The 26,679-nt window shown below is 45.3% G+C and overlaps 1 protein-coding gene and 1 long non-coding RNA gene across 2 annotated transcripts in view; one reads left to right on the top strand and one right to left on the bottom strand.

Annotated features, from left to right (window-relative positions):
* Positions 1-22,671, top strand: part of LOC132389279 (uncharacterized) — a 171,762-nt gene extending 149,091 nt beyond the window's left edge. The window contains exons 2-3 of the long non-coding RNA XR_009510473.1: positions 21,023-21,116; positions 22,548-22,671. This is a non-coding gene — a long non-coding RNA (uncharacterized LOC132389279). The remainder of the gene's footprint in view (positions 1-21,022; positions 21,117-22,547) is intronic.
* Positions 8,463-26,679, bottom strand: part of LOC132389278 (zinc finger protein 850-like) — a 54,347-nt gene continuing 36,130 nt past the window's right edge. The window contains exon 3 of the mRNA XM_059961776.1: positions 8,463-10,874. Coding sequence (XP_059817759.1) covers positions 9,199-10,874 — 1,676 coding nt within the window. The 3' untranslated portion in view covers positions 8,463-9,198. The remainder of the gene's footprint in view (positions 10,875-26,679) is intronic.

The raw sequence follows: 26,679 nt of genomic DNA, 5'->3' as shown, positions 1-26,679 counted from the left end.
CAGCAGTTCAATGCAATTCATATTCTGACATAGATAATAATAATAATAAATTAATTAAAACAATAATCAACAAGTAAATCAATTATGTGTGATGAATAGATTATTAAAATGTGTAAAAACAGAAATACTGTATATTGAAGAGTGTCCAAAGCTTTCAAAGTCCATTCAGGAATTGGATGGCAGAGGGGAAGAAGCTTTTCCTGAATCACTGAGTGTGCGCCTTCAGGCTTCTGTATCTCCTACCTGCTGGTAACAGTGAGGAAAGGGCCTGTCCTGGGTGCTGGAGGTCCTTTATAATGGACGCTGCCCTTCTGTGATACCGCTTCCTGAAGATGTCCTGGATACTTTGTAGTCTCGTACTACAAAGAGGTGACGAGATTTACAGCCTTCTGCAGCTTCTGAACACCCCCCACACACATTTACTAAACATAAGTCAGTGCAGGAGTACAGGCCCAAAGCTGGCAAACGCTTCTCATGCTTAACCCCTTCATTCCCGAAATCGTCTTCTTGAAGATCCACTGGACTCTCTCCAATGATAACACACATTTTCTAAGATAGAAGTCCCGCATACTCTAACTAACGGAATGTTAGCCTTCATTGGTAGAGGGATTGAATTCAAGAGCAGGGAGGTAATGCTGCCACTATACAGGGTACAGGTGAGGCCGCACCTGGAGTACTGTGTCCAGTTCTGGTCTCCGTACTCGAGGAAGGATATATAGTACTGGCTTTGGAGGCAATGCAGAGAAGGTGAAACAGTTTGATTCCAGGGATGAGGAGGGATTGAGTCGCCTGGGACTTTTCTCTCTGGGGTTCAGAAGAATGAGAGGGAATCTTATAGAAATACCCAGAATTTTGAAAGGGATAGATAAGATAGTAGGAAAGTTGTTTACATTGGTAGATGAGAGTAGAACTCGGGGACATTGCCTCAAGATTCAGGAGAGAAGAGTTAGGACGGAGATGAGGGAAACTGCTTTTGCCACAGAATGGTGAATCTGTGGACTTCTCTGTCCAGGGAAGCAGTTGAGGTTTCCTCACGAAGTATATTTAAGATAGAGTTCGATAGGTTTTTGCAGAATAAGGTAATGAAGGGTTATAGGGAAAAGGCAGGTAGATGGAGCTGAGTTTCCTGACGGATCAGCCATGATCTTATTGCATGGCGGGACATACTCAATGGGCCAATGGCCGACTCCTGCTCCCATTTCTTATGTTCTGACGTGCGGCCTGAGGAGTGTCTTGTAAAGTATCAGCATTATCTCCTTGCTGATATATTCTACTTCACTTTAAATAAAGCCAGCATTGTATTTGCCTTCTTTACCACAGACTCAACCCGGAAGTTAATCTTCTGGGAGTCTTGCCCAAGGTCCTTGTGTCGTAGTGACGTCAGCGCCGGACTCCGTAACGGAGGTTCCCGGGTTTGAATACAGTCGGTCCTCTCCCGAGTACGCTTTCCATCCGTGCCGGATTGAGTGTTGAGCTCGCAATTCGACCTCATAAAATAAAGAAAAATACTGTGAAATGTCTATGTGAGGAGAAGCGCCTGCACAACCTTCCGATTCGCGCCTTGTAAGGCATGAAAATGCCCGACGCTGCCCCGAGTCAGTCCTGAGTCGAGGACATCATCATCATCATCATCACGCTTCCTTCTGTACTTCTGTGGCTTGAACCTTCACCCCAATCAGATAACAGTTCACTATTGTTCCTTTTGTCGAAATGTACTACCGTACTTTTCCCAATATTGTATTCCATCTGCCACTTTCTTGATCGTTCTTCAAATTTGTCTGTGTCCTGCTGCAATCGCATTGCTTCGTCAGCACTACCATCGCCTCCACCTACCTTTGTATCATCCACAAACCTTGTCACAGCCATCAGTTCCATTATCCAAATTATTGACAAACTGTGAAAAGTAGCGGTCCGAATACTGACCCCTGAAGACCACTAATCACTGCTGGCCAACCAGAAAAGGCCCCTTTTATTCCCACTCGCTGCCTCTTGGCTGTCAGCCATTCCTCTATCCATGCCAGTATTACTTCTGACTTTTATCCTGTTAAACAGTTTCATGTGTGACACCTTATCGGAAGCTTTCTGAAAATCCAAGTAAATGAAATCCACTGTCTCTCGTTTGTCCATCCTGCTTATGACTTCCTCGAAGATCTGTAACAGACTTGTCAGGCAAGATTTCCCTGTATAGAACCAAGCTGGCTTTGACATTATATCATTAGTCTCCTAGTACACCAAAACCTCAACTGTTATCATGACTCCACACTTTCCCAGCCACTGAGATTAGGCTAACTGGACTATAATTTGCTTTACTTTGCCTTCCTCCCTTCTCAAAGAGTGGATTGGCATTTGCAATCTTCCTGTCCTCCGGGACAATGCCAGAATCAAATGATTCTTGACGTGTCATGACCAATGCATCTGTTATCTCTCCAGCAACCTCTCTCAGGACTCTGGGATGTAGTCCATCTGGTCCAGGTGACTTATCCACTTTAAGAACCTGAGTTTGCCTAGCACGTTTTCCTTTGTAAAAGCAATGGCACTCACTCTTGTTCCCTGACACTCATGGATCTCTGGCACACTGGTGGTGTCTTCCACAGACAAGACGGATGCAAAGTACCTATCAAGTTCATCTACCATCTCTTCCCCATTTGTACCCCATGAGCATCATTTTCCAGTGGTCCAATATCAACTCTCGCCTCCCTTTCGTATATTTTATAACTGGTTTATATTATTGTATAGTTTGCTGTCTTATTTCACCTTTCCCCTTATAGCTTTTATTTTAAATTTGCCTGTTGTTGGATATTAAAAGCTACCCATTTATCCAACCTACTACTCACTTTTGCTACCTTATATGCTTTTATACAGTCCTTAACTTCCTTTGTCAGACACGATAGCCTAGCCCCGCTGTTTGAGAACTACGTCTGTGGGACATCTATCCTGCACATTATGAACTATTCCCAGAAACGTCAGCCATTTCTGCTCTGACGTCATCTCCACCAGCATCCTCCAATCCACCTGGGGAATCACCTCTCTCACGCCTCTGCAATTCCCTTTCATTCCATTGCGATACTACACATGTGACCTGTGCTTCTCCCTCACAAATTGCAGTAGGACTTCAATCATATTATGATCACTGCCTTCTAATGGTTCCTTTACATTAAACTCCCTAATAAGATCTGGGTTATTACACAACACCCAATCTAAGATAGCAGTTCCCCGAGTAGGCTCAACCATCAGCTGCTCTAAAAAGCCATTTCGTTTGCATTCAATACATCCCCTCTTTTGTGATTTAACGCCAATCTGACTTTCCCAATCCTCCTGCAGACTGAAGTCACCCACTACAGTTGTGTCATTAAATTTATTACATAAATGCCAAACATTCAGCAGTACCTGGGGCAGAAGTGAGGATACATGCTTTTACCAAGGAGAGGAGGTGTTTTTGTAGCTGAAAGGCCTGAAGGTAGATAAGACACCGCAGAGTTCAGAAAGAGGTAGCTGAAGAAATTGTGAAGGCATTAGAGTCATAAGACACTACAATACAGGAAAATGCCATTCGGCCAGTCTAGTCCGTGCTAAAGCATTAATCTTCCGAGTTCCAACAACTTCCACCTGGACCATAGCCCTCCATATGCTTCTCATCCAGTGAGCTAAGCAAACTTTTCTTAAAGATTACAATCGTCCCTGCCACTTGCTCTGCAGCTCGGTGCACACTCTCCCCGCCTCTGAATGAAGAAGTTCCCCCTTAGTTTTCTCTTCAAGTGATGAGTAATGATCTATCACAAATCACTAGATTTTGGAACGGTTCTGTTGGACCAGAAATTTGCAAATGTCACTCCACTCTTTAAGAAGAGAGGGGGCACAAGAAAGAAAATTATTGGACAGTTAGTCTGACCTTAGTGGTCAGGAAGATGTTAGAGTGTACTAAGAGTGTGTTTTTTGGGTACTGTAATTGGGGAAACATGATGAAGTAGGCCAAAGTCAGCCGGATTCTTTCGAGGAAATCTTGACTGACAAATCTCTTGGAATACTTTGCGGAAATAACAGGCAAGACAGATAAAGCTTGGATTTTCAGAAGATCTTCAACAAGGTACCCCATGCAAGGCTTATTGAGAAAGTAAGGAAGCATGGGATCCAAGGGCACGTTGCTTTGTGCATCCAGAACGGGCTTGCTCACAGAAGACAAAGAGTGGTTGTAGCCGGGTCATATTCTGCATGGAGGTCGGTGACCAGTGGTCTGCCTCAGGGATCGGTTCTGGGACCCCTACCCTTCGTGACTTTAATAAATGACCTGGATGAGGAAGTGGAGGTACGGGTTAGTAAATTTGCTGATGACACAAAGGTTGGGTTAGGTTGCAGGGGGATATTGATAGTCTGCAAACCTGGGCTGAGAAGTGGCAAATGGAGTTCAACCCAAAGAGGTGTGATGTGGCTTATTTTCTTCGGTCAAATATGATAGAATATAGTATTAATGGTAGGCCTCTTGGCAATGTGGAGGAACAGACTCATCTTGGGGATGGAGTCCATAGGACACTCAAAGCTGCTTTGTAGGTTGACTCTGTGGTTAAGAAGCCATTCTGTGCATTGGCCTTAATCAACCGCAGGCTTGAGTTTAAAAGCGAAATGTAATGTTGCAGCTATATAGGACTTTGGTCAGACCCCACTTCGAGTACTGTGCTCAGTTCTGGTCGCCAAACTGCAGGAAGGATGTGGAAGCCATAGAAAGGGTGCTGAGGAGATTTACGAGGATGTTGTTTGGATAGGGGAGCATGCCTTTTGAGAATAGGTTGAGAGAACTCAGTCTTTTCTCCTTGGAGTGATGGAGGATAAGAGGTGACCTGATAAAGGTGTTCAAGAAAATGAGAGACATTGATCGTGTGGATAGTTAGAGGCTTTTTCCCAGGGCTGAAATTGCTAGCAAGAGAGGGCATAGTTTGAAGATGCTTGGAAGTAGGTACAGAGGAGATGTCAGGGGTAAGTTTTTTACACAGAGAGTGGTGAGTGCTTGGAATGGGCTGCCGGCAATGGTGGTGGAGGCGGACACGATAGGGTCTTTTTAGAGACTCCTGGATAGGTATACGGAGCTTAGAAAAATAGAGAACTGTAGGTAACCCTTGGCATTTCTAGAGCAAGGACATGTTCGGCATCGCTTTGTGAGCCAAAGGGCCTGTAACGTGCCGCAGGTTTTCTATGTTTCTAAGGTGCTGCACGTGAGGCTGCTTAACAGGATCACAGCTCATGGAATTACAGGAAAGAAACTTGTGCTGACAAGGGAGAAAGAGTCAGAATAATGTGGGCAATTCTGTTTTGCTGTCGGTAACTAATGCTGCTCTGTAGGGGTCAGTATTGAGACCGCATCATTTCATGTTAAATCTGAATGAGATGGATGACAGAATTGATACCTTGGCGACGAACATTGCAGTTGATACAAAGATAGGTACGGGACAGGTAGTTTAGAGCAAAGCGGGAGTCTGCAGAAGGACTTCGATAGGTCTGGAGAAGGCCAGCAAAGTAGCAGTTGAAATACAGCGTATGCAACTCATGTACATTTGGTAGAAGTAATTGGCGTAGAAAAAAAAATGGGAGAAACTTGAAAAAATTAGAGGTGCATAAGTGCTTGTGAGTCCTTGAGCAAGAGGCCCTAAAGATTTGCTTGCAGATTGAGTTGATTAAGGATGACAACTGCAATGTTAACAATATAAGAGCAAGGATGCGATACAATAGCTTTATAACGCATTGGGCAGATCACTGTTGGTGCATTGTGAGCAGATTCCGATCTGTACTTACGTCTTATTATCTGAGCAAAAGACGTGCTCGTATTTGAGTGGGTCCGGAGAAGTTTCAAAGAATGATTCCAGGAAGACCAAGATTGGATGACCAGGATGAGGAAGTACGTGGGAAGGGATTCACTCAATCAATAGACAATAGACAATAGGTGCAGAAGTAGACCATTCGGCCCCTCGAGTCTGCACCGCCATTCTGAGATCATGGCTGATCATTCACTATCAATACCCAGTCCCTGCCTTGTCCCCATATCCCTTGATTCCCCTATCCATCAGATATCTATCTAGCTCCTTGTTGAAAGCATCCAGAGAATTGGCCTCCACCGTCTTCCGAGGCAGTGCATTCCACACCTCCACAACTCTCTGGGAGAAGAAGTTTTTCCTCGACTCTGTTTTAAATAACTGACCTCTTATTCTCAATCCATGCCTTCTGGTACTGGACTCTCCCAACATCTGGAACATATTTCCTGCCTCAATCCTATCAAATCCTTTAATTATCTTAAACGATTCAATCAGATCCCCTCTCAATCTCCTCAATTCCTGTGTGTACAAGCCCAATCTCTCCAATCTCTCTGCGTAAGACAGCCCTGCCATCCCAGGAATCAACCGAGTGAATCTACGCTGCACTTCCTCAATTGCTAGAATGTCCTTCCTTAAACCTGGAGACCATAATTGTACACAATATTCCAGGTGTGGTCTCACCAGGCCCCTGGACAAATGCAAAAGGACATCCTTGCTCTTGTACTCAATTCCCCTTGTAATAAAGGCCAACATTCCATTTGCCCTCTTCACTGCCTGTTGCACTTGCTCATTCACCTTCATTGACTGATGAACTAGGACTCCTAGGTCTCTTTGCATTTCTCCCTTACCTAACTCTACAGATGTTACTCTAACAGATGTAGAATAACTTTCTGCAACTGTTGAGGCTTGATCTTTATACTGCATTGCCTGATAGGGTGATGGATGTAGAATCCATTATGGCTTTCCAAAATAAATGGAAGAAAATCATTTGCAAGGATATTTGGAAAGACTGGGAACAAAACCAATTGGATTACTCTTGGAAAGTCAAGCACAGATGCAGCATTCTAAGTAGCCTTGATTTACAAACTTTACAAATTCAAAATTGATGAGGACTTTGGGATCATCCAACCTACAGAAATTTATCAATATCCACTGCTGATGATTTCCACACACAAATAAATCTAAAGGGATATGCCCAATCAAATAGCTAATTAATCGATCAATAGCCCCCAAAACAACACGGCCCAGCCGGACACATAACTGTTGACTTTACATCTCACAACTGTGGATTCAGTAATGAAACCCGTGATTAATGTTGTTGTCCCTCTGAAATCATAAGAAACGCACAATAAGGTGCATTTAAATGAGAGCGCATCCCCACAGGTGACGTCGCACAGACCCCCCTCGCGCCTGACGTCACGCATGGGCTTCCCACACCGGGATCTGCCCTTACGTGCACAGCGTATTACGTCATCCATGCGCTGGTGAGCTCGGGCTTTATCAGTTTAATAGCGGGGCTAATAGTCACGTGACCAGCCCTCCCCCACCGCTGTCAACAAAGGATTCAGGGGCTGCACTATTCCCATTGGTGCAAAGCGATGTCAATCACTTGTTACCACCAGTCGCAGAGGTGGACAAGTCCAGAGGGTGTTACCCCCGCTGAGTTCGCCTCCCGCTCCGGCCTCAAACTCCACATCACAGCGGAGTAAATGTCCGTTTTTTGATTTATTTCCATTTCCCTCCAAGGGAAGTTGGGGCGTTTGTGAAGCGTCTCCTGCAGCCGGAGTCTGATATGTCGCCGAGAGGTGGAGACCGCTCGGCCTGTCGGTTTGATGCCAGTTCCCTGGGGAGGGAGAGGAGGGATTTTATTGAAAGGAAAAAGATGGAGGGAGCGGACAAGATGTTTGTCCCGGTGAAAATCTGTGGAAATGTCTGAGCCCACGGTAGTGGCGAGCAAAGGGATTCACATAGGGGAGGAAACACCAACAGACGGTTGACCTGCAAGTGGGGCCAATGACGGGGGTAGGAGGTGAGTCGTTGGGGCAACACGGGGCTGCGTAAGATGGACATTTTTTGCACAGAGGATTAAAAAAGTGATTGGAGAGTATTTGTATTAGAGAGTGCAATGAAGTTTCAACAGACTGATCCCTGAAATGGTTGGGTCATCATATAAAGAAAGATCAAATGTGATAAACCTTTCATTTAGAGAATCGAGGACTGAGAGGTGAACACATTGCAATGCAAATCATTACCGGTTGAAACAGGGATCCCAGTCTCTGAAAAAGGGGGTGGGTGCCTATATTTTATAGTAAAACCCCTATTGGTTTACCTGTACTTCCTCTATCAGTTTTATGCTTGCCCTGGTCCTTCACACCCCCTTACCTGCTTAAGATTCAGCCCATTAGCAACAGTCAGCAATTCATTCTTTTTGGCTTTTCCTAATGCCTTAGGGGTAGGCGCTTCCAGAAATTTATAAATGTCCATTGCTGCTGATTTCCACACACAAATAAATCAAAAGGGATTTCCCCAATCAAATCGATAATTCATCGATGAATAGCCCCCAAATTTGTTCATATCCCAGACGCAGGCCCCAAATTTGTTATGAACCATAATGCTTTAGAAACAAGCCAGCAGCAATAGACTACACCTGGAGTCTGGTTTTGATGTTAAATCTGTCTTTATTAGAATCTTCTTGTAAAATTGCAACTTAAACAAGATAAACAGAAGTTAATAGTGTTACATTTATAAATGTGTGTAAATATAACTCCCAAACTATTGAGCTCAGGGGAAACAAGGCTTACAGTGTTGAGATGATAAAGCATTAAAGTTCAGTTCAACTACAGAATAGGCGATGAGAGGGAGAGACTTATAATCCAGGGTAAATGGCGAGAGAAGGCAAATATGTAGAATTGCACAGGTTCCACGGTGGTAAAACGAGAGAAGAGTTGCTGGAGATTTTGTACATCATCGTTCCAAATCCACATACAAATTATCATCGAAAGTGACTTGTCACAAGCGGTATCGTCTTCGTGAACTGCCACACCACAGCCAGGCAAGGGTTAACACATAAGTGGTCTCCACAGGATGCGCCAAATCCGATCCACTCTTAAGGATCAAATGAGGTGACAATGACACATTCGATGTACGGTGAATCAATAATTAACCCATCCTTGTGGGCATAGGAAAGTTCCAAACAGTGACCCTTGGCCACTAGTTCCCTGGTTTCGATCCTTCCATTTTTCCTCCTTTGTCTCCGTCTGACTCTGAGTGTCTGTGTCCTCGGTTAAAATTAAACAAGCTGCGAGCAATGAAAACAAGCTGCAAGTCAGACTGAGTCGGCATCCTAATGCCTGTCTCTCTCTCTTAAAATGACAGTCCACAGCAAACGAAACCCAGGGATTCATAACAACGACCAGTCCCCACTGTGAACTGACTGGTGTGCCAGTAGTTGTGATGACTGAGTGAATCCTTTCCCGCAGTCTGAGCAGGTGAACGGCTTCTCCCTAGTGTGAAATCGCTGATGACTCTGTACGCTGGATAACTGAGTGAATCCCGTCCCACAGACTGAGCAGGTGAACAGCTTCTCCCCAATGTGAACTCGCTGATGACTCTGTAGGGTGGATGAACGAGTGAATCCCTTCCCACATACTGTGCAGGTGAATGGCTTCTCCCCAGTGTGAACTCGCTGGTGACTCAGTAGGGTGGATGACTGAGTGAATCCCTTCCCGCATTCTGAGCAGATGAATGGCTTCTCCCCAGTGTGAACTCGCTGATGATTCTGTAGGTGGGATGACCGAGTGAATCCCTTCCCACAGACTGAGCAGGTGAACGGCGTCTCCCCAGTGTGAACTCGCTGGTGATTCTGTAGATTGGATGACTGAGTGAATCCCTTCCCACAGTCTGAGCAGGTGAATGGCTTCTCCCCAGTATGAACTCGTTGATGACTCTGTAATCTGGATGACTCAGAGAATCCCTTCCCACAGACTGAGCAGGTGTATGGCTTCTCCCCAGTATGAACTGACTGGTGTGCCAGTAGTTGGGATGACCGAGTGAAACTCTTCCCACAGTCTGAGCAGGTGAATGGCTTCTCCCCAGTGTGAACTCGCTGATGACTCTGTAGGCTGGATAACTGAGTGAATCCCTTCATACAGACTGAGCAGGTGAACGGCTTCTCCCCAGTGTGAACTCGCTGATGACTCTGTAGGATGGATGACCGAGTGAATCCCTTTCCACAGACTGAGCAGGTGAATGGCTTCTCCCCAGTGTGAAATCGCTGATGACTCTGTAGGCTGGATAACTGAGTGAATCCCTTCCCACAGACTGAGCAGGTGAATGGCTTCTCCCCAGTGTGAACTCGCTGATGACTCCGTAGGATGGATGACTGAGTGAATCCCTTCCCACAGACTGAGCAGGAGAATGGCCTCTCCCCAGTGTGAACTCGCTGGTGTCTCTGTAGGGTGGATGAGTGAGAGAATCCCTTCCCACAGACTGAGCAAGTGAATGGCCTCTCCCCAGTGTGAACACGCTGATGACTCAGTAGGGTGGATGACTGAGTGAATCTTTTCCCACATTCTGAGCAGGTGAACGGCCACTCCCCAGTGTGAACTCGCTGATGATTCTGTAGTTGGGATGACTGAGTGAATCCCTTCCCACAGACTGAGCAGGTGAACGGCTTCTCCCCAGTGTGAACTCGCTGATGACTCTGTAGGTTGGATGACTGAGTGAATCCCTTCCCACAGACTGAGCAGGTGAATGGCCACTCACCATTATGAACTGACTGATGTGCCAGTAGTTGGGATGACTGAGTGAATCCTATCCCACATTCTGAACAGGTGAACGGCTTCTCCCCAGTGTGAACTCGCTGATGATTCTGTAGGTTGGATGACTGAGAGAATCCCTTCCCACAGACTGAGCAGGTGAACGGCTTCTCCCCAGTGTGAACTCGCTGATGACTCTGTAGGTGGGATGACTGAGTGAATCCCTTCCCACAGACTGAGCAGGAGAATGGCCTCTCCCCAGTGTGAACTCGCTGATGTCTCTGTAGGTTGGATGATGCAGTGAATCCCTTCCCACAGACTGAGCAGGTGAATGCCTGCCCCCTGGTTTGAACACGCTGGTGTGCCATTAGGTCAGATGACCGAAAGAATCCCTTCCCCGAAATTCAGCAGATGACCAGCTCTGCCCAGTGTCATCTGACTGGTGTGTCCACAGGTGGGATGCCCGATAGAATCCTTTCTCACACACAGAACAGATGAATGGCCTTGCCCAGTGTGAAATTGCTGATGTACCTTCAGTTGAAATGACCGAGTGAATCCATTCCCACTGTCTGTGAGGGTGAACGGCCTCTCTCCTGTGTAAAATGCCCGGCTTGCTAGTTGGTCAGATGACCAAGAGAATCACTCCCCACAGTCTGAGCAGGAAGGATGGTCGATTGAATCCCTTGCTCCACTTCTTAAATATCTAGACAGAGACAAATAAATTGTTGTGCCGTGTTTGAGGTTCCTGGAGACATATTCCTTCCCGTTTTTAACCTGTAAAAGATTTACAAAATTCATCAATGAGTGTAGGACAACATTTCAGATGAGATTACTTGAATTGCCAAGATTTGATTTGGTATCACACTGTTACAGTGAGGTTAAACCCAAGTTGGAAGATAAATCATCTCCTGACTGGGCAGAGTGCTAGGATCTGGAATGACCATCAATTCCCATATGCGTTTCAAGTTCCAACTCCTTAAAGTGCAGGGTTACAAGCTGCAGCTGGATGCACTTCTTGTAAGTGAGGGCATCAGGGACACTACAGGTCTCCCCATCTTCCCTCTAATTTGTAATAACAAGTGTGTACATAAATCTTGCACTGTGCATTTTTTTTTACCCAGTGACAAGATGTGCACGGTGAATTTTATATAGAGAGGTATTCATTTTCACAGCTAGAAAATCACAGTCAATAGGAACTTTGATCTCCCGTGGGTTCAATCCACACTCTCACACTCTCACATCTACACTCTCACACAACCTATGTAGTAGGCCTGTAATGGGTAATGAAGGATTTTCTCACCAAAGTTTTTGCATATTGTCCATATGTTGTTTGCTTGCTAAGTTATGCTTTAACAAGTCAGATTTCCAAATATCATTCCACTTCTTCCCACTTGCAAATTCTCCAGCAACCTTTGCAACACCAGAATACACAAAAGTATCATCAGTTTCTGTATTCTACATAAATATTTCCCCTGAACCCTCCCCCCCCCAATGAATGACAGTGGTGAACTCAGTTTCTATATTCCCCTGAAACCTTCCCCAATTCTCCAGCAACGTTTGCATTGCCACAATACACACATCAGACAAAGACTGACAGTGTTGAAACTCAGTGATTGCAATGCCAATGAATACGAAGGGAAGGGCAGTAGTCCGTCTCACTGGAGTCTGGCACATTTGTGATGTGAAAGCTACTTGCTGCCCAGGGCAAAGGTGCTTGATATCATTCAGTACCCAGAGAGAATGGGACAATACATGCTCTCACCGGTAGAAAAGTCCTGAACAAAAGGTGGAGGAACAAGCAACAGACACAAAATGCTGGAGGACCTCAGCAGGCCAGGCAGCAGCTATGGAAAAGAGTACTAATGCTGAATTCCTCTAGTATTTTGTGCATGTTGCTTGGATTTCCAGCATCTTCAGATTTTCTCTCATTAGTGATTGGAGGTAGAGCATAGGTGATTTTCTCAACTGGTGATGTAAAAGATTTTGTTCCCTTTCTCTGAGTTCCTAATCCTTGCCTTTATTATAGCTGGAGCTCAGCTCTGTCTGAAAGATCCATCGGTTCACATTCACTCAGCAGCCGGAAGCTCCCCAGGGCCCGTATACGGATCGTGGTGCTGAGAGACAGGGACAAGAGCAGGACTGTCCCGGGATTGTTGGCCACGGTGTCCAGATTTCACAGGAATTGTCGCGAAGTCGGTGTTTAAGATAAAAACACGGAGAATCGCTATTACCTGCACCCAACATTTTCAAACCCTTCTGTGTACTGCGCATTTCATCAGCGCTTCAGTACCGGCGAAATTCTTAACGCATGGCCCTATGGGTAATCACGGTGCCATTAAACATTTCTGCCAGCACCGGTTCAATGCCCATGCCTCATTTTTTTTTTCATATAGTGTGTATAGAAAAATCTGCAGCTGTCTTAATGCAGAAAGCGGCTCCCATAAACAATATACTCAATATCAACGTGTATCTAACGCCAAAGTAAAATGCAGTTATAAAACACAGGAGATTCTGCAGTTGCTGGAAATACAGAGACACACACACACAAAACGCTGGAGGAACTCTGCAATTTAGAGAACTACGAAGCAGTGGAGTACACAGGCTAGGCATGCGGAAGGGGCTCTGCCTAAACATTGTCTTTTTAGTTCCTCTCCACATTTGCTGCCCGAAATTAACCACCTTTTTTTCCGGTCAACCAGTTTCCAAATGTTTCTGACCTTTCTTTTGTAGCCATATCCTGCTGGTCTGATTCCTCCTCCTCCTCCTGGTAAACTCTAGACCCCATCTCTCTCTGGAACCCCAAAGCCCTGTCTCAGGCTGGCAACTTTTTGGTTTTTGACTCTGCACCATCGAAGATTCACTTGCTAGTCTGCTGTCAGACTTTAGAGGTGCATTGTGTTATGAGACCGCAGGTTCGCTTACTGTGAGTGTCACTTTAGGTGCCTGAGTGAGGCGGGACTGTGACATTAGACACAAGGAGAGGGAGAGAGAGAGAGAGAGAGAGAGAGAGGGAGAGAGAGAGAGAGAGAAAGAGAGAGAGAGAGAGAGAGAGAGAGAGAGAGAGAGAGAGAGAGTGAGAGAGAGAGAGAGGGAGAGATAGAGAGAGAGAGAGAGAGAGGGAGAGATAGAGAGAGAGAGAGAGAGGGAGAGAGAGAGAGAGAGAGAGAGAGAGAGAGAGAGAGAGAGAGAGAGAGAGAGAGAGAGAGAGAGAGAGAGAGAGAGAGAGAGAACGTCAAAACCACAGTGAGCTCATCGTCTTATTCAGCCCGGAGAAAATCATGCAAGAAATTCATGCAGGTGTATAAGATGATGAGGGGCATTGGTCGTGTGGATAGCCAGAGGCTTTTTTCCCCAGGGCTGAAACAGCTAGCACGAGGGGGAATAGGTTTAAGCTGAAAAACTTAAAAAGTGTTGTAGTTCATCCATGCAATCTTTAAATGCTTGCCATTGCATATGAATGTTGCGGAACCAACTAGAGAGCAGGCCATTCTACATTGGGTATTGAGCAAAAAGGAAGGGTTAGTTAGCAATCTTGTCGTGCGAGGCCCCTTGGGTAAGAGTGACCATTATATGGTGGAATTCTTCATTAAGATGGAGAGTGACATAGTTAATTCAGAAACAAAGGTTCTGAACTTAAAGAAAGGCAACTTTGAAGGTATAAGATGTGAATTAGCTAAGATAGACTGGCAAATGATACTGAAAGGGTTGACGGTGAATATGCAAAGGCAAGCATTTAAAGATCGCATGGATGAACTACAACAATTGTTCATCCCAGTTTGGCAAAAGAATAAATCAGGGAAGGTAGTGCACTGGTGGCTGACAAGGGAAATTAAGGATAGTATCAAGTCCAAAGAAGAAACATATAAATTAGCAACAAAAAACGGCACACCTGAGGACTGGGAGAAATTCAGAGACCAGCAGAGGAGGACAAAGGGCTTAATTAGGAAAGGGAAAAAAGATTATGCGAGAACACTGGCAGGGAACATAAAAACTGACTGTAACCGTTTTTACAGATATGTGAAAAGAAAAAGATTGGTCAAGACAAATGTAAGGACCTTTACAGTCAGAAACAGGTGAATTGATCATAGGGAACAAAGACATGGCACACCAATTGAATAACTACTTTGGTTCTGTCTTCACTAAGGAGGACATAAATAACCCTCCGGAAATAGTAAGAGACCGAGGGTCTAGTGAGATGGAGGAACTGAGGGCAATACATGTTAGTAGGGAAGTGGTGTTAAGTAAATTGAAGGGATTAAAGGCAGATATATCCCCAGGGCCAGATGGTCTGCATCCCAGAGTAGGCCAAGAAATAGTGGATGCATTAGTGATAATTTTTCAAAACTCCTTAGATTCTGGATTAGTTCCTGAGGATTGGAGGGTGGCTAATGTAACCCCACTTTTTAAAAAAGGAGGGAGAGAAAAACCAGGGAATTATAGACCGGTTAGTCTGACATTGGTGGTGGGGAAAATGCTAGAGTCGGTTATCAAAGATGTGATAACAGCACATTTGGAAAAAGGTGAAATCATTGGACAAAGTCAGCATGGATTTGTGAAAGGAAAGTCATGTCTGACGAATCTTATAGAATTTTTTGAAGATGTAACTAATAAGAGTGGATAGGGGAGAGCCAGTAGATGTGGTATATTTAGATTTTCAAAAGGCTTTTTACAAGGTCCCACACAGGAGATTAGTATGTACACTTAAAGCACACTGTATTGGGGGTATGGTATTGATGTGGATAGAGAATTGTCTGGCAGACAGGAAGCAAAGAGTGGGAGTAAACTGGACCTTTTCAGAATGGCAGGCAGTGACTAGTGGGGTACCGCAAGGCTCAGTGCTGGGACTCCAGTTGTTTACAATATATATTAATTATTTAGATGAGGGAATTAAATGCAGCATCTCCAAGTTTGCGGATGACACGAAGCTGGGCGGAGGTGTTAGCTGTGAGGAGGATGCTAAGAGGATGCAGGGTGACTTTAATAAGTTAGGTGAATGGGCAAATTCTTGGCAGATGCAATTTAATGTGGACAAATATGAGGTAATCCATTTTGGTTGCAAGAACAGGAAAACAGATTATTATCTGAACGGTGGCTGTTTAGGAAAAGGGGAGGTGCAATGAGACCTGGGTGTCATTGTACACCAGCCATTGAAGGGAGGCATGCAGGTACAGCAGGCGGTGAAAAAGGCGAAAGGTATGCTGGCATTCATTGCAAAAGGATTTGAGTACAGGAGCAGGGAGGTTCCACTGCAGTTGTACAAGGCCTTGGTGAGACCGCACCTAGAGTATTGTGTGCAGTTTTAGTCCCCTAATCAAAAGGTTCACCAGATTGATTCCTGGGATAACAGGACTTGCATATGAAGGAAGACTGGATCGACTAGGATTATACTCACTGGAATTTAGAAGATTGATGGGGAATCTTATTGAAACATATAAAATTCTAAAGGGATTGGACAGGCTAGATGCAGGAGGATTGTTTCCGACATTGGGGGAGTCCAGAACGAGGGGTCACAGTTTAAGGATAAAGGGGAAGACTTTTAGAAACGAGATGAGGAAAAACGTCTTCACACAAAGAGTGGAGAATCTGTGGAATTCTCTGCCACAGGAAACAGTTGAGGCCAGTTCATTGGCTATATTTAAGAGGGAGTTAGATATGGCTCTTGTGGCTAAAGGGATCAGGGTTATGGAGAGAAAGCAGGTACAGGGTTCTGAGTTGGATGATCAGCCATGATCATACTGAATGGCGGTGCAGGCTCGAACAGCCGAATGGCCTACTTCTGCACCTATTTTCTATGTTTCTATCCACCGTCAACCCTTTAAATATCATTTGCCAGTCTGTCTTAGCTACTTCAAGTCTCATATCTTCAAAGTTGCCCGTCGTTAATTTCAGAACATTTGGTTCTGAATTAACTATGTCACCCTCCATCTTAAAGAAGAATTCCACCATATTTCGGTCACTCTTACATGACAAGATTGCTAATTAACCCTTCCTCATTGCTCAATACCCAGTCTAGAATGACCTGCTCCCTCGTTGGTTCCTCGACGTGTTGGTTCAAAAAACCATCCCGCACACATTCTAAGAAATCCTCTTCCTCAGCACCCTTACCAATTTGGTTCACTCAATCTATATGTAGATTGAAGTCACCCATTATAACTGCTGTTCCTTTTTTGCACGCATTTCTAATTTCCGGTTTAATGCCATCCCCAACTTCACTACTACTGTTAGGTGGCATGTACACAACTCCCACCAGCGTTTTATGCCCCTCAGTGTTACACAGCTCTACCCATATCGATTCCACATCCTCCAGGCTAATTTCCTTCCTTTCTATTGTGTTAATCTCTTCTCTAACCAGCAACGGTACCCCACCTCCTTTTCTTTCCTGTCTATCCCTCCTGAATATTGAATATCCCTGGATGTTGAGCTCCTATCCTTGGTCACCCTGGAGCCATGTCTCTGTGATTCCAACTATATCATATTCATTAATAACTATCTGCACATTCAATTCATTCACCTTATTACAAATGCTCCTTGCATTGACACACAAAGCCTTCAGGCTTGTTTCTACCACACTCTTAGCCCTTATACAATTATGTTGAAAAGTGGCCCTTTTTGATTTTTGCCCTGGATTTGACTGCCTGCCACTTTTACTTTTCAACTTACTACTTTTTGCTTCTATTGTCATTCTTCACCCCTCTGTCTCTCTGCACTTGTTCCCATCCCCCTGCCACATTAGTTTAAATCCTCCTGAACAGCAGTAGCAAACGCTCCCCCTCGGAATAGGAAGACGGACAGCCCTCTGTGATTCCTGTGTATGCTCCCTGGAAGCCTCAAGAAATGATAATGATCATGAATCAGGCCCCAGATAGAAAAGAAAAAACAGCGCAGTTTGCTCAGTGTGTCCACAGTACCATACAAATGTTTAATGCGACTCCTCAAGATTTAACTGCTGCATGATTCTCTCAGCTGATGTGAGGCAAAAAGGGAAGACGTAATTGAGATACAGGAGTTACAGCTATCAGGAGTTACAGGTGAAAACCATAATGAGAATGAACAGACTGACCAGATTATTCAAGCCTTGGAAAGGGCTCTCCAGCAACCTGTAAACATCACTAAAGTACTTGAATGCAAACCTGAGCCTGGGGAATCGGGACCAGACTATTGAGAGTGATTTGTGGCCTGCTACGGCACCTTTGCAGGAGACCAAGCCTTTAATGATGGGAATCTTTCCCCCGAGTTCAATGCCCTACTGCTCCAATGCTTACCAATTAAGTTAGCCAACATGATTAAAACAAATAATATGGATTGGCCTGACAATGACCAAAATCGAATGCGATGAGCTTTGACATATCATTAGGACCCAAATTTCGAATCCCGATCAACCCCGAAGGGAACTAATATTAAAGGTGAATATGCTCAGCGGGAAGAAGGATGCGAACGGGCTATATCTGAGGAACAGAAATGGGAACAAAAACCTACCAAGTGACAGGTGGGGACAACAACCCGTTTAGAAATTGACAAGAAGATCCTTCCAACCATGACTGCCAACCCTCAGGAAGAGCCCAATGTAATATTGCAAGTTGCTGGAAATCCAGTTCCATTTATGATTGATATGAGGGCAACCACAACCATTCTCGATCAGGAAATAGTATCGGAAAAGGGATTCCAGCTATCAGACGCTACAATCACTCTGTCAGTGTTCGAAGGCACGGAACGTACGTATTCACGTACCCAGCCACTGCAGGTGGAATTCCAGGGGAACCAGTGTGAGGTTTCATTTACTGTCACCACCAGACGGGGGTGTAATCTCGTAGGGAGAGACTTGCTCTGTCTGTTGGAAGTTGAGATTCTATGCATGGACAAGGATATCATGCTGGAACTGCGAACAACTGATAGCTTCCTCTGACCACCCAGTGGTGGGCACTTTATCTGGACTCCAGTACATTTGAACCCCTTCTTCCAGTGGCCGACTCTCATGTGACTCTGTGCTATGACCCTACATGGTGCTCAACTGAGGAAAGCCAATATTATGCACCCCGAGGGACAGAAATTCCCAGTCACGGTGATTGGAGAGGTTAAAGGAAGAGACTGCATTGCATTTCTGGCCGAGGTTCCAGATTTCTTTTGGCGACAGACAGGACTGGAGGTTCCCAATACCACCTTCAGGGTCTGACCTGGGTTCAAGCCAATGAGCCGAGTGCTCCTGGCCTACACCATGACGAAACAGGCCTCCAGCACCAAGGGAGACTGGCAAGACTTGGCCGTGGGCCAACTCCGATACTAGAAGGAGTCTGAGGTGAAGACGGGACATCTGGTAAGACATTCTTTTAATAGTGACTGAACCCAAGATGTTGTACCCCATCTCTGGGCAATTTCAGTCCATGAAGTCCGCCCTCCTGTCTGGATCACAGTGAAAGAAGGACAGACTCTCCCAACCATTCTGCAATACCCTCTCTAGCCCATCCGGATCACTGTGAAAGAAGGACAGACTCTCCCTTCCATTCTGCAATATCCCCTCTAGCCCGTCCGGATCACTGGGAAAGAAGGACAGACTCTCCCATCCATTCTGCAATACCCCCTCTAGCCCGTCCGGATCACAGTGAAAGAAGGACAGACTCTCCCATCCATTCTGCAATACCCCCTCTAGCCCGTCCGGATCACTGTGAAAGAAGGACAGACTCTCCCATCCATTCTGCAATACCCCCTCTAGCCCGTCCGGATCACTGGGAAAGAAGGACAGACTCTCCCATCCATTCTACAATACCCCCTCTAGCCCGTCCGGATCACTGGGAAAGAAGGACAGACTCTCCCATCCATTCTGCAATACCCCCTCTAGCCCGTCCGGATCACAGTGAAAGAAGGACAGACTCTCCCATCCATTCTGCAATACCCCCTCTAGCCCGTCCGGATCACTGTGAAAGAAGGACAGACTCTCCCATCCATTCTGCAATACCCCCTCTCGCCCATCCGGATCACAGTGAAAGAAGGACAGACTCTCTCATCCATTCTGCAATACCCCCTCTAGCCCGTCCGGATCACTGGGAAAGAAGGACAGACTCTCCCATTCATTCTGCAATACCCCCTCTAGCCTGAGGCAACGTTTTATGAGGATGGAAGCTCTTTTGTGGATCCAGCAGGGAAACGATGCGATAGTGACAGACAGTGAAGTAACTGAACAGGCCTCTTTTGAAGCAGCTGTCTCCGCCCAGAAGGCTGAGCTGTTTGCTCTGACTCGTGCCTGTATCCCAGCAACAGACAGAAGTGGGAACGTTCACACAGACTCCCATTATGCATTTGGAATTGCACATGACTACGGGGCTCTCTAGGAACATGGGGATTCTTGACTTCCTCTGGCCACCCCATTAGTAATGACAACTTACTCACTGTTCTGCAGCTACCTCGAGTTTTGTTCTTCTCAGGGGGACGCCTCTGAGGAGGAGTGAAAACTGTGGTCCCATATGGGGTGCAAGAAAGTCCCCGGCCTAAGTTTTTGGATCACCTAGTGGGACAGGTTTGTGTTCCAACACAATTTTTACCAATACAATTTTTGACACACCTGGGAAAGGAGGGAATGGTTGGTAACCTGTACCCTGCACATCGGGTACGACTCCCTTGACAGGTGGATCTTTTTCATGTCTACAAGTTGATTTTATTGAATTGCCTAGAGTACATTGCTATAGATACAGCTTAGTTATTATAGATGTGTTTAATAGATGGATTGAAGCTATTCCAACTACCATTAATACTGCTGTGACTGTTGTGAAGGTATTATTATGGGAAATAATTCCCAGGTACAAGCCAGAGATGCTGAGTTCAACAATGGCCCACACTTTATGGTGAAAGTAAATGAAGGAGTATGTAACAAACTAGCTATCAAGCAACAATTCCACTGTGTACACCACCCACGGGCCGCTGGCAGTGTGGAAAGAGCCAATGGCACTCTGAAGAGTAAACTGGCCAGACTAACAGTGGAGACTGGACTCACTTGGTTGAAGGTCCGACCATTAGCCCGATTCCACATGAGGGTTACCCCACAGAGGAAAACAGGGTTGTCACCAGCTGAAATCATTTCTGGACGGCCCATGAGTACACCCTGGGAACAAAGTCTCAGGATTAAAGCCAAAGTGTATAAGAATAAAGAACCTTGGTTCTCGATGGATATTGGAACTCTGATAAAGAAGAGAGAGATGTATGACATGTGTAAGAATCAGGGAGCAAAGAAGGTACTTGAGGGGTATAAAAAGTGCAAAAAAATACTTAAGGAAGAAATCAGGAGGACTGAAAGAAGACATGAGGTGGCGTTGGCAGTCAAGGTGAAGGATAGTAAGAGCTTCCACAGATATATTAATAGCAAAAGGATAGTTAAGGGATAAAATTGGTCATCTTGAAGATCAGAGTGGTTGGCTATGCATGGAACCAAAAGAAATTGGGGAGATGTTAAATGTTTTTTTTGTGTCTGAATTTACTAAGGAAACTGGCATGGAGTCAATGGAATAAGGCAAACAAGTATTGAGGTCATGGAACCTATACAGATAGAAGAGGAGGAGGTGCTTGCTACCTTGAGGTGAGTAGATAAATCTCCAGGACCTGACAGGGTATTCCCTCGGACCTTGAAGGAGACTAGTGTTGAAATTGCAGAGGCCCTGGCAGATATATTTAAATGTCGTTATCTACGGGTGAGGTGCCAGAGATTTGGAGGATAGCTCATGTTGTTCCGTTGTTTAAAGCAGGCTCTAAAAGTAATCCAGGAAATCATAGGCTTGAAAGTTTGATGTAGGTCATGGGTAAGTTATTGGAAGGAGTACGAAGAGATAGGATCGACAATTATTTAGATAGACAGGGACTTATTAGGGAGAGTCAACACGGCTTTGTGCACGGTAGGTCATGTTTAACAAATATATTAGAGATTTTCGAGGCGGTTACAAGGAAAGTGGATGAAGGCAAGGCAGTGGATGTTGTCTGTATGGACTTCAGTAAGGCCTTTGACAAGGTCCCGCATGGGAGGTTAGTTAGGAACATTCAGTCACTAGGTATACATGGTGAGGTAGTAAATTTGAATGGGAATTGAGAAAGGGAGAAGTCAGAGAGTGGTCGTGGAGGATTGCTATTCTTGAGTGGAGGCCTGTGACAGGTGGTGTGCCACAGGGATCAGTGCTGGGTCCATTGTTATTTGTCATCTATATCAATGATCTGGATAATAATTTGGTAAATTGGATCAGCAAATTTGTTGATGATACAAAGATTGGAGGTGTAGTGCACCGTGAGGAAGATTTTCAAAGCTTGCAGAGGGATCTGGACCAGCTGGAAAAATGGCAGATGGAGTTTAATACAGACAAGTGTGAGGTATTGCACTTTGGAAGGTCAAACCAATATAGAACATACAAGGTAAAAGGTAGGGCACTGAGGAGTGCACTAGAACAGAGGGATCTAGGAATACTGATAGAAAATTCCCTAAAAGTGGCATCACATGTAGATAGGGCAGTAATGAGATGGTACATTGGCCTTTATAAATCAAAGTACTGAGTATAAGAGTTGGAATGTAATGGTGTGGTTGTATATTGCAATAGTGAGGGGGAATTTGGAGTATTGTGTGCAGTTTTGGTCACCGAATTACAGGAAGGATATTAATAAGGTTGAAAGAGTGCAGAGAAGGTTTACAAGGATGTTGCCAGGACTTGAGAAACTGAGTTACAGAGAAAGGTTGAATAGGGTAGGACTTTATTCCCTGGAGTGTAGGAGAATGAGGGGTGATTTGATAGAGGTGTATAAAATTATGATGGGTACAGATAGAGTGAATGCAAGCAGTCTTTTTCCACTGAGGCTAAGGGAGAAAAAAAACCAGAGGACATGGGTTAAGGGAGAAGGGCGAAAAGTTTAAAGGGAATATTGGAGGTGGGGGCTTCTTCACAACTGTGTCTGACTGGTACTGGCATAACTGGTTCTTCTGGGCACATTCTGTCTCACTCCCAACTATTTTGTACCTTCCTTTGTACAGGTATGTAATGCCTAAAGGACCAGTGTTTGAGTAAATGAGACTCACCAAACTTTCTCCTGACTGAATCACTGGAATCTCCGAGTCATATGAGTCCTCTCCAGTCAGTGCTCTCAATCCTCGGGCTGGTTCACATGTTGCTGTTCCCTCGTCTTCAGTCATGCGTTTTCTTCCAATAAATCTCTCACCGCAGTTTTAACTTTAACATGAAAGATAATGAAGCACGTTAACAATGAAAAGGAGGACCAAACATTTCTGCTTAATGTTACTAGGAAGAAAACTCACTGAAATTTAAACGTTGAAGGCAAATATAATGATCTCAGTGAACAATCTTTTATTGTCCCTCACATGACACAGACGATATGGGATAAGAAGGAGCCATCATTCAGTCACGGTAAGATATAAGACACAGAAACAGAATTAGGTGATTCAATCCATCTGGTCTGCCCACCATTCAACCATGGCTGATTTTTATTCCAACAACGTATTCCTGCCTTCCTCCTGTAACACTGAAGCTACTCAGCAATCATCAGTATATTAATCTTCACAAATATACCCAAATGGCAGCCTCAAACAAATTCTGCTGCAACAATTTCCAGATATCAGACATCTCTTGGCCAAAAATTTTTTCTCATCTCAGTTTTAAAGGGAAGCAAGTTTATTCTGAGACTGTGCTGTCAGATCACAGACACCCTGTCTAATGGAAACATCCTCTTCATGTCCTGGCTTTTCAGCATTTGGTAGGCTTATTTAACCATACATCCCTCCACCACCCCCACCGTCCCGCTGAACTCCATCGAGCACAGGTCCAGAACCATCAAATGCTCCTCACACATAAAGCCGATCATTCCTGAGATTGTTCATGTGAACCTCATTAGCAACAACTGTACTGAACACATTTCCAGCAATAACAGACAAAATGGTACCAGATAATTGACAGGGAAAAGTTGTGCTTTCTTTACTGTTATACTATCACTCCATTTCCAGGTTAAAACTGGTCCATTTCAGGAAATTTGTATCACAGATCCTAGGATACAGATCTTGTCTTGCCAATACTGGAGTGACCGCCGGCGCTGGGCTATAAACGTGCAGGAGTAATGTGTGGCTCAGTGCCTTGCTCAGGGATACACCACGCTGCGTGGTGCTGAAGCTCGAACCATTCTTCCCCTTGACATCCCAGTCCATCGCCAAAGCAGGCAATGAAATCAAAGATCCCCACAACCTGGGACGTTCACTTTTCACACCCACCCCAGTCCGGGAGAAGACACAACAGCCAAAAAGCCAGGACAAAAGCGAGGAGCCTCAGGAAGCGAGGCGAGTTCAGGGAAGTTAATACCTGAACACAGTCAGTGGCCAAAATCAACCACGTGATCTGGCGTCACAAAGCGGAGGAGGGGCGAATCTGCGGCACAAGACACAAGTGACCTGTCTGCAAGTCTTCCATTTCAATTCTGCGGAAACAGACAGCCTGGGCTCCTGGTTTGGATCGTTCAATGCAGATTAAGTGAAGTCGACACATTTCTGACGAGCCCAGATAGCTGGAAAATAGATGATTAACTGGCCCTCAGTTCGGGGCTCACGGCCAACATCAGATCTCCCCACTCGGTATCGGTCTCAATACTCACCGATGGGAAAGTTATACCTTCGGCCCGCAGACAGTGATCCCGACGGAAGAGACGAAAGTCTTTCCCGATAATACAGCCGACCCACTTCAGCTCTGAGCGGAGAGGATGACACCGTCCACCCGGAGACGGTGAACATGCGCGGAGAGATTGTTACATCATCGAGAGGCGGGGCCAGCGCAGATGCTGCGGTTAAATGGGAGGGGCAAATGGAATTACTCGTCAGGATTGGTGACACCTCCCCCACCTCTCCCCCCCCCCCCCCCCCCCACCAAGGCAGAGACTCCAGCTACTCATTAGTCAGTGGAAAGAAGCAAACTTGCCGCTCACAACTCCTCTCACCTTAAATGTATTGGACATTTCAACCCCCAGGAAAAATATATCGTCTGTCCACTCTATCTATTCCTCTCGTAATCTTATAAACGTCCATCCAGTCTCACCCCAGCCTGCGCCGCTCTGGAGAAAACAACACAAGTTTGTCCACCCTCTCGTTATAGCTCATGCCCTCTAATCCAGGCAGTGTCCTGGTAAACCTCTTCTGTGCCCTGTCCAAAGCCCCGACATCCTTTCGAGAATGGGGGCGACCAGAACTGTATGAAACACTCCAGATGTGGTCTAACTAGTTTTATAAAACTGTGTTACGAACTGTAAAGTTTTAGAAACGAACCAGCAGCAATAGAGTTCACACTGGAGTCTGGTTTTGATGTTAAAATCACTCTCTTTATTAGTATCTATTTATAATATAGTAACAACGAAATAAAGGAAAGTTAACAGTGTTAAGTGTATATATGTGTAAATGTATTTCCCAGACTATCGAGTCTGAGGGAACAAAGCTTAGAGTCTTTAAATGGTAAAGTAGGAAAATTCAGTAATCTACGGAATAAATAATGGGAGAGAGATGCTTGTAATCCATGGTGAAACGTAAAGAAAAGGCCGTTACTTCAAAATAACCGTCGACGAAGTTCTTATCCGTTGAATCCGTCCACGTACGAGTTATCAGCGAAAGTGACCTGACAGAGGAATATCGTCTTCCCGGGGTTACCACACAACATACTCAGGCAAGGGTTAACACAAGATATTCCAAAACCCACTCCTATGGATTATACGAAGTGACAGCCACACACATTCGTTGTGCTTCCGTGTACCGATGATCATCCCACTCTTGTGGGCCGAGGAGACTTTCAACCCTCAGCTGCGACTAACTGAAGCGATCAGCTTTTCCAGTCTCTCTCTCTCTCTGTTTAGACTGGCCGACTGCCTGTCTGCAGATCTCTCTCTCTCTCTCTCTCTCTTATGGTTCAGTCCACAGTCAGCACTGTCAGCCTGTGACTGACGTCATAGTCCCGCCTCCTCACACCGGCGCTCTTAAAGAAACAGTCACAGTACGACCGCAGGCTCGGAACAGCCGCAACACAACTTCCCGACTTTTGAACTCAATGCTTCAACTAATAAAGACAACCACGCCATTTGCCTTCTTAACCGCCCGATCAATCTGTGCAGTCTCTTTCAGGGAGCAATGAACTTGGAGTCTAAGATCCCTCTGATCATCGACACTGTTCAGGGTTTTGCATTTAACGGTGTACTGTCTCATACATTCGACCTACCGAGCTGCCAAGATGATCATCACTAATCAAATCTCACTGAGATTTCTCAGGTCCTGTTGAATTTATTGCCAAGTGCACAAGTACGGGAAGGTACAGGTACAGAGGAACACTGACTTGTGGCAGCATCACAGGCAAGTACATTCACATAACACACAGAACACAAATTATACGATGCTCTGTCAGTAACAATCTCTAAATATGTTTTATATCATTAACAATATATAAAATACATTGTATCATGATCAATAGTAAAATGTGCATTTTGTGTCAATAACAGTCTGGAAATGTTGAATATGGTCCCTGTCTCCATTCCTCCTGTAATCCACAACCAGCTCCTCTTTTTTTGTCACAATAAGGGAGAGGTTGTTTTCTTGACACCACTGTGTCGGGGTGATGACGTCTTCTCTGTAGGCTGCTTCGTTATTATTTGGGATTCGGCCAGTCAGTGTAGTGCATTCAGCAAATTTAATTAACAGATTGGAGCTGTGGGTGGCGACACGTCATGGGAGTACAGAGAGTAAAGTAGGGGGCAAAGAGACACCCCTGTGGGGTATGTGTGCTGAGGGTCAGAGAGACAGAGGTGAGGGAGCCCACTCTTACCACCTGCCGACGATCTGACAGGAAGTCCAGGATCTAGCTACACAAGGCAGGGAGAAGGCCGAGGTCTCTGAGCTTCTTGTCGATACTTCACGCCTTCGTATGGCTACTGCTCTGCCCATGACCGCAAGGAACTGCAGAGAACTTTGGAGAGCAGAGAACATCAGGGAAACAAGCCTCCCCTCCATGGACTCTTCCTACTCTTCCCCTGCCTCGGAAAAGCAGGCCATGTACTCAAAGACCCTCACATTACCTGGACATTCTTGCTGCAAACCCGCTCTCCCATCGGGGAAGAGATACAAAGCCTTAAAG

Source organism: Hypanus sabinus, unplaced genomic scaffold (genome assembly GCF_030144855.1).
Source record: "Hypanus sabinus isolate sHypSab1 unplaced genomic scaffold, sHypSab1.hap1 scaffold_523, whole genome shotgun sequence".
Classification (NCBI taxonomy): Eukaryota; Metazoa; Chordata; class Chondrichthyes; order Myliobatiformes; family Dasyatidae; genus Hypanus; species Hypanus sabinus.
The sequence above is the reverse complement of the archived record's forward strand: the minus strand, read 5'-3'. Positions and strand labels throughout refer to the sequence as shown.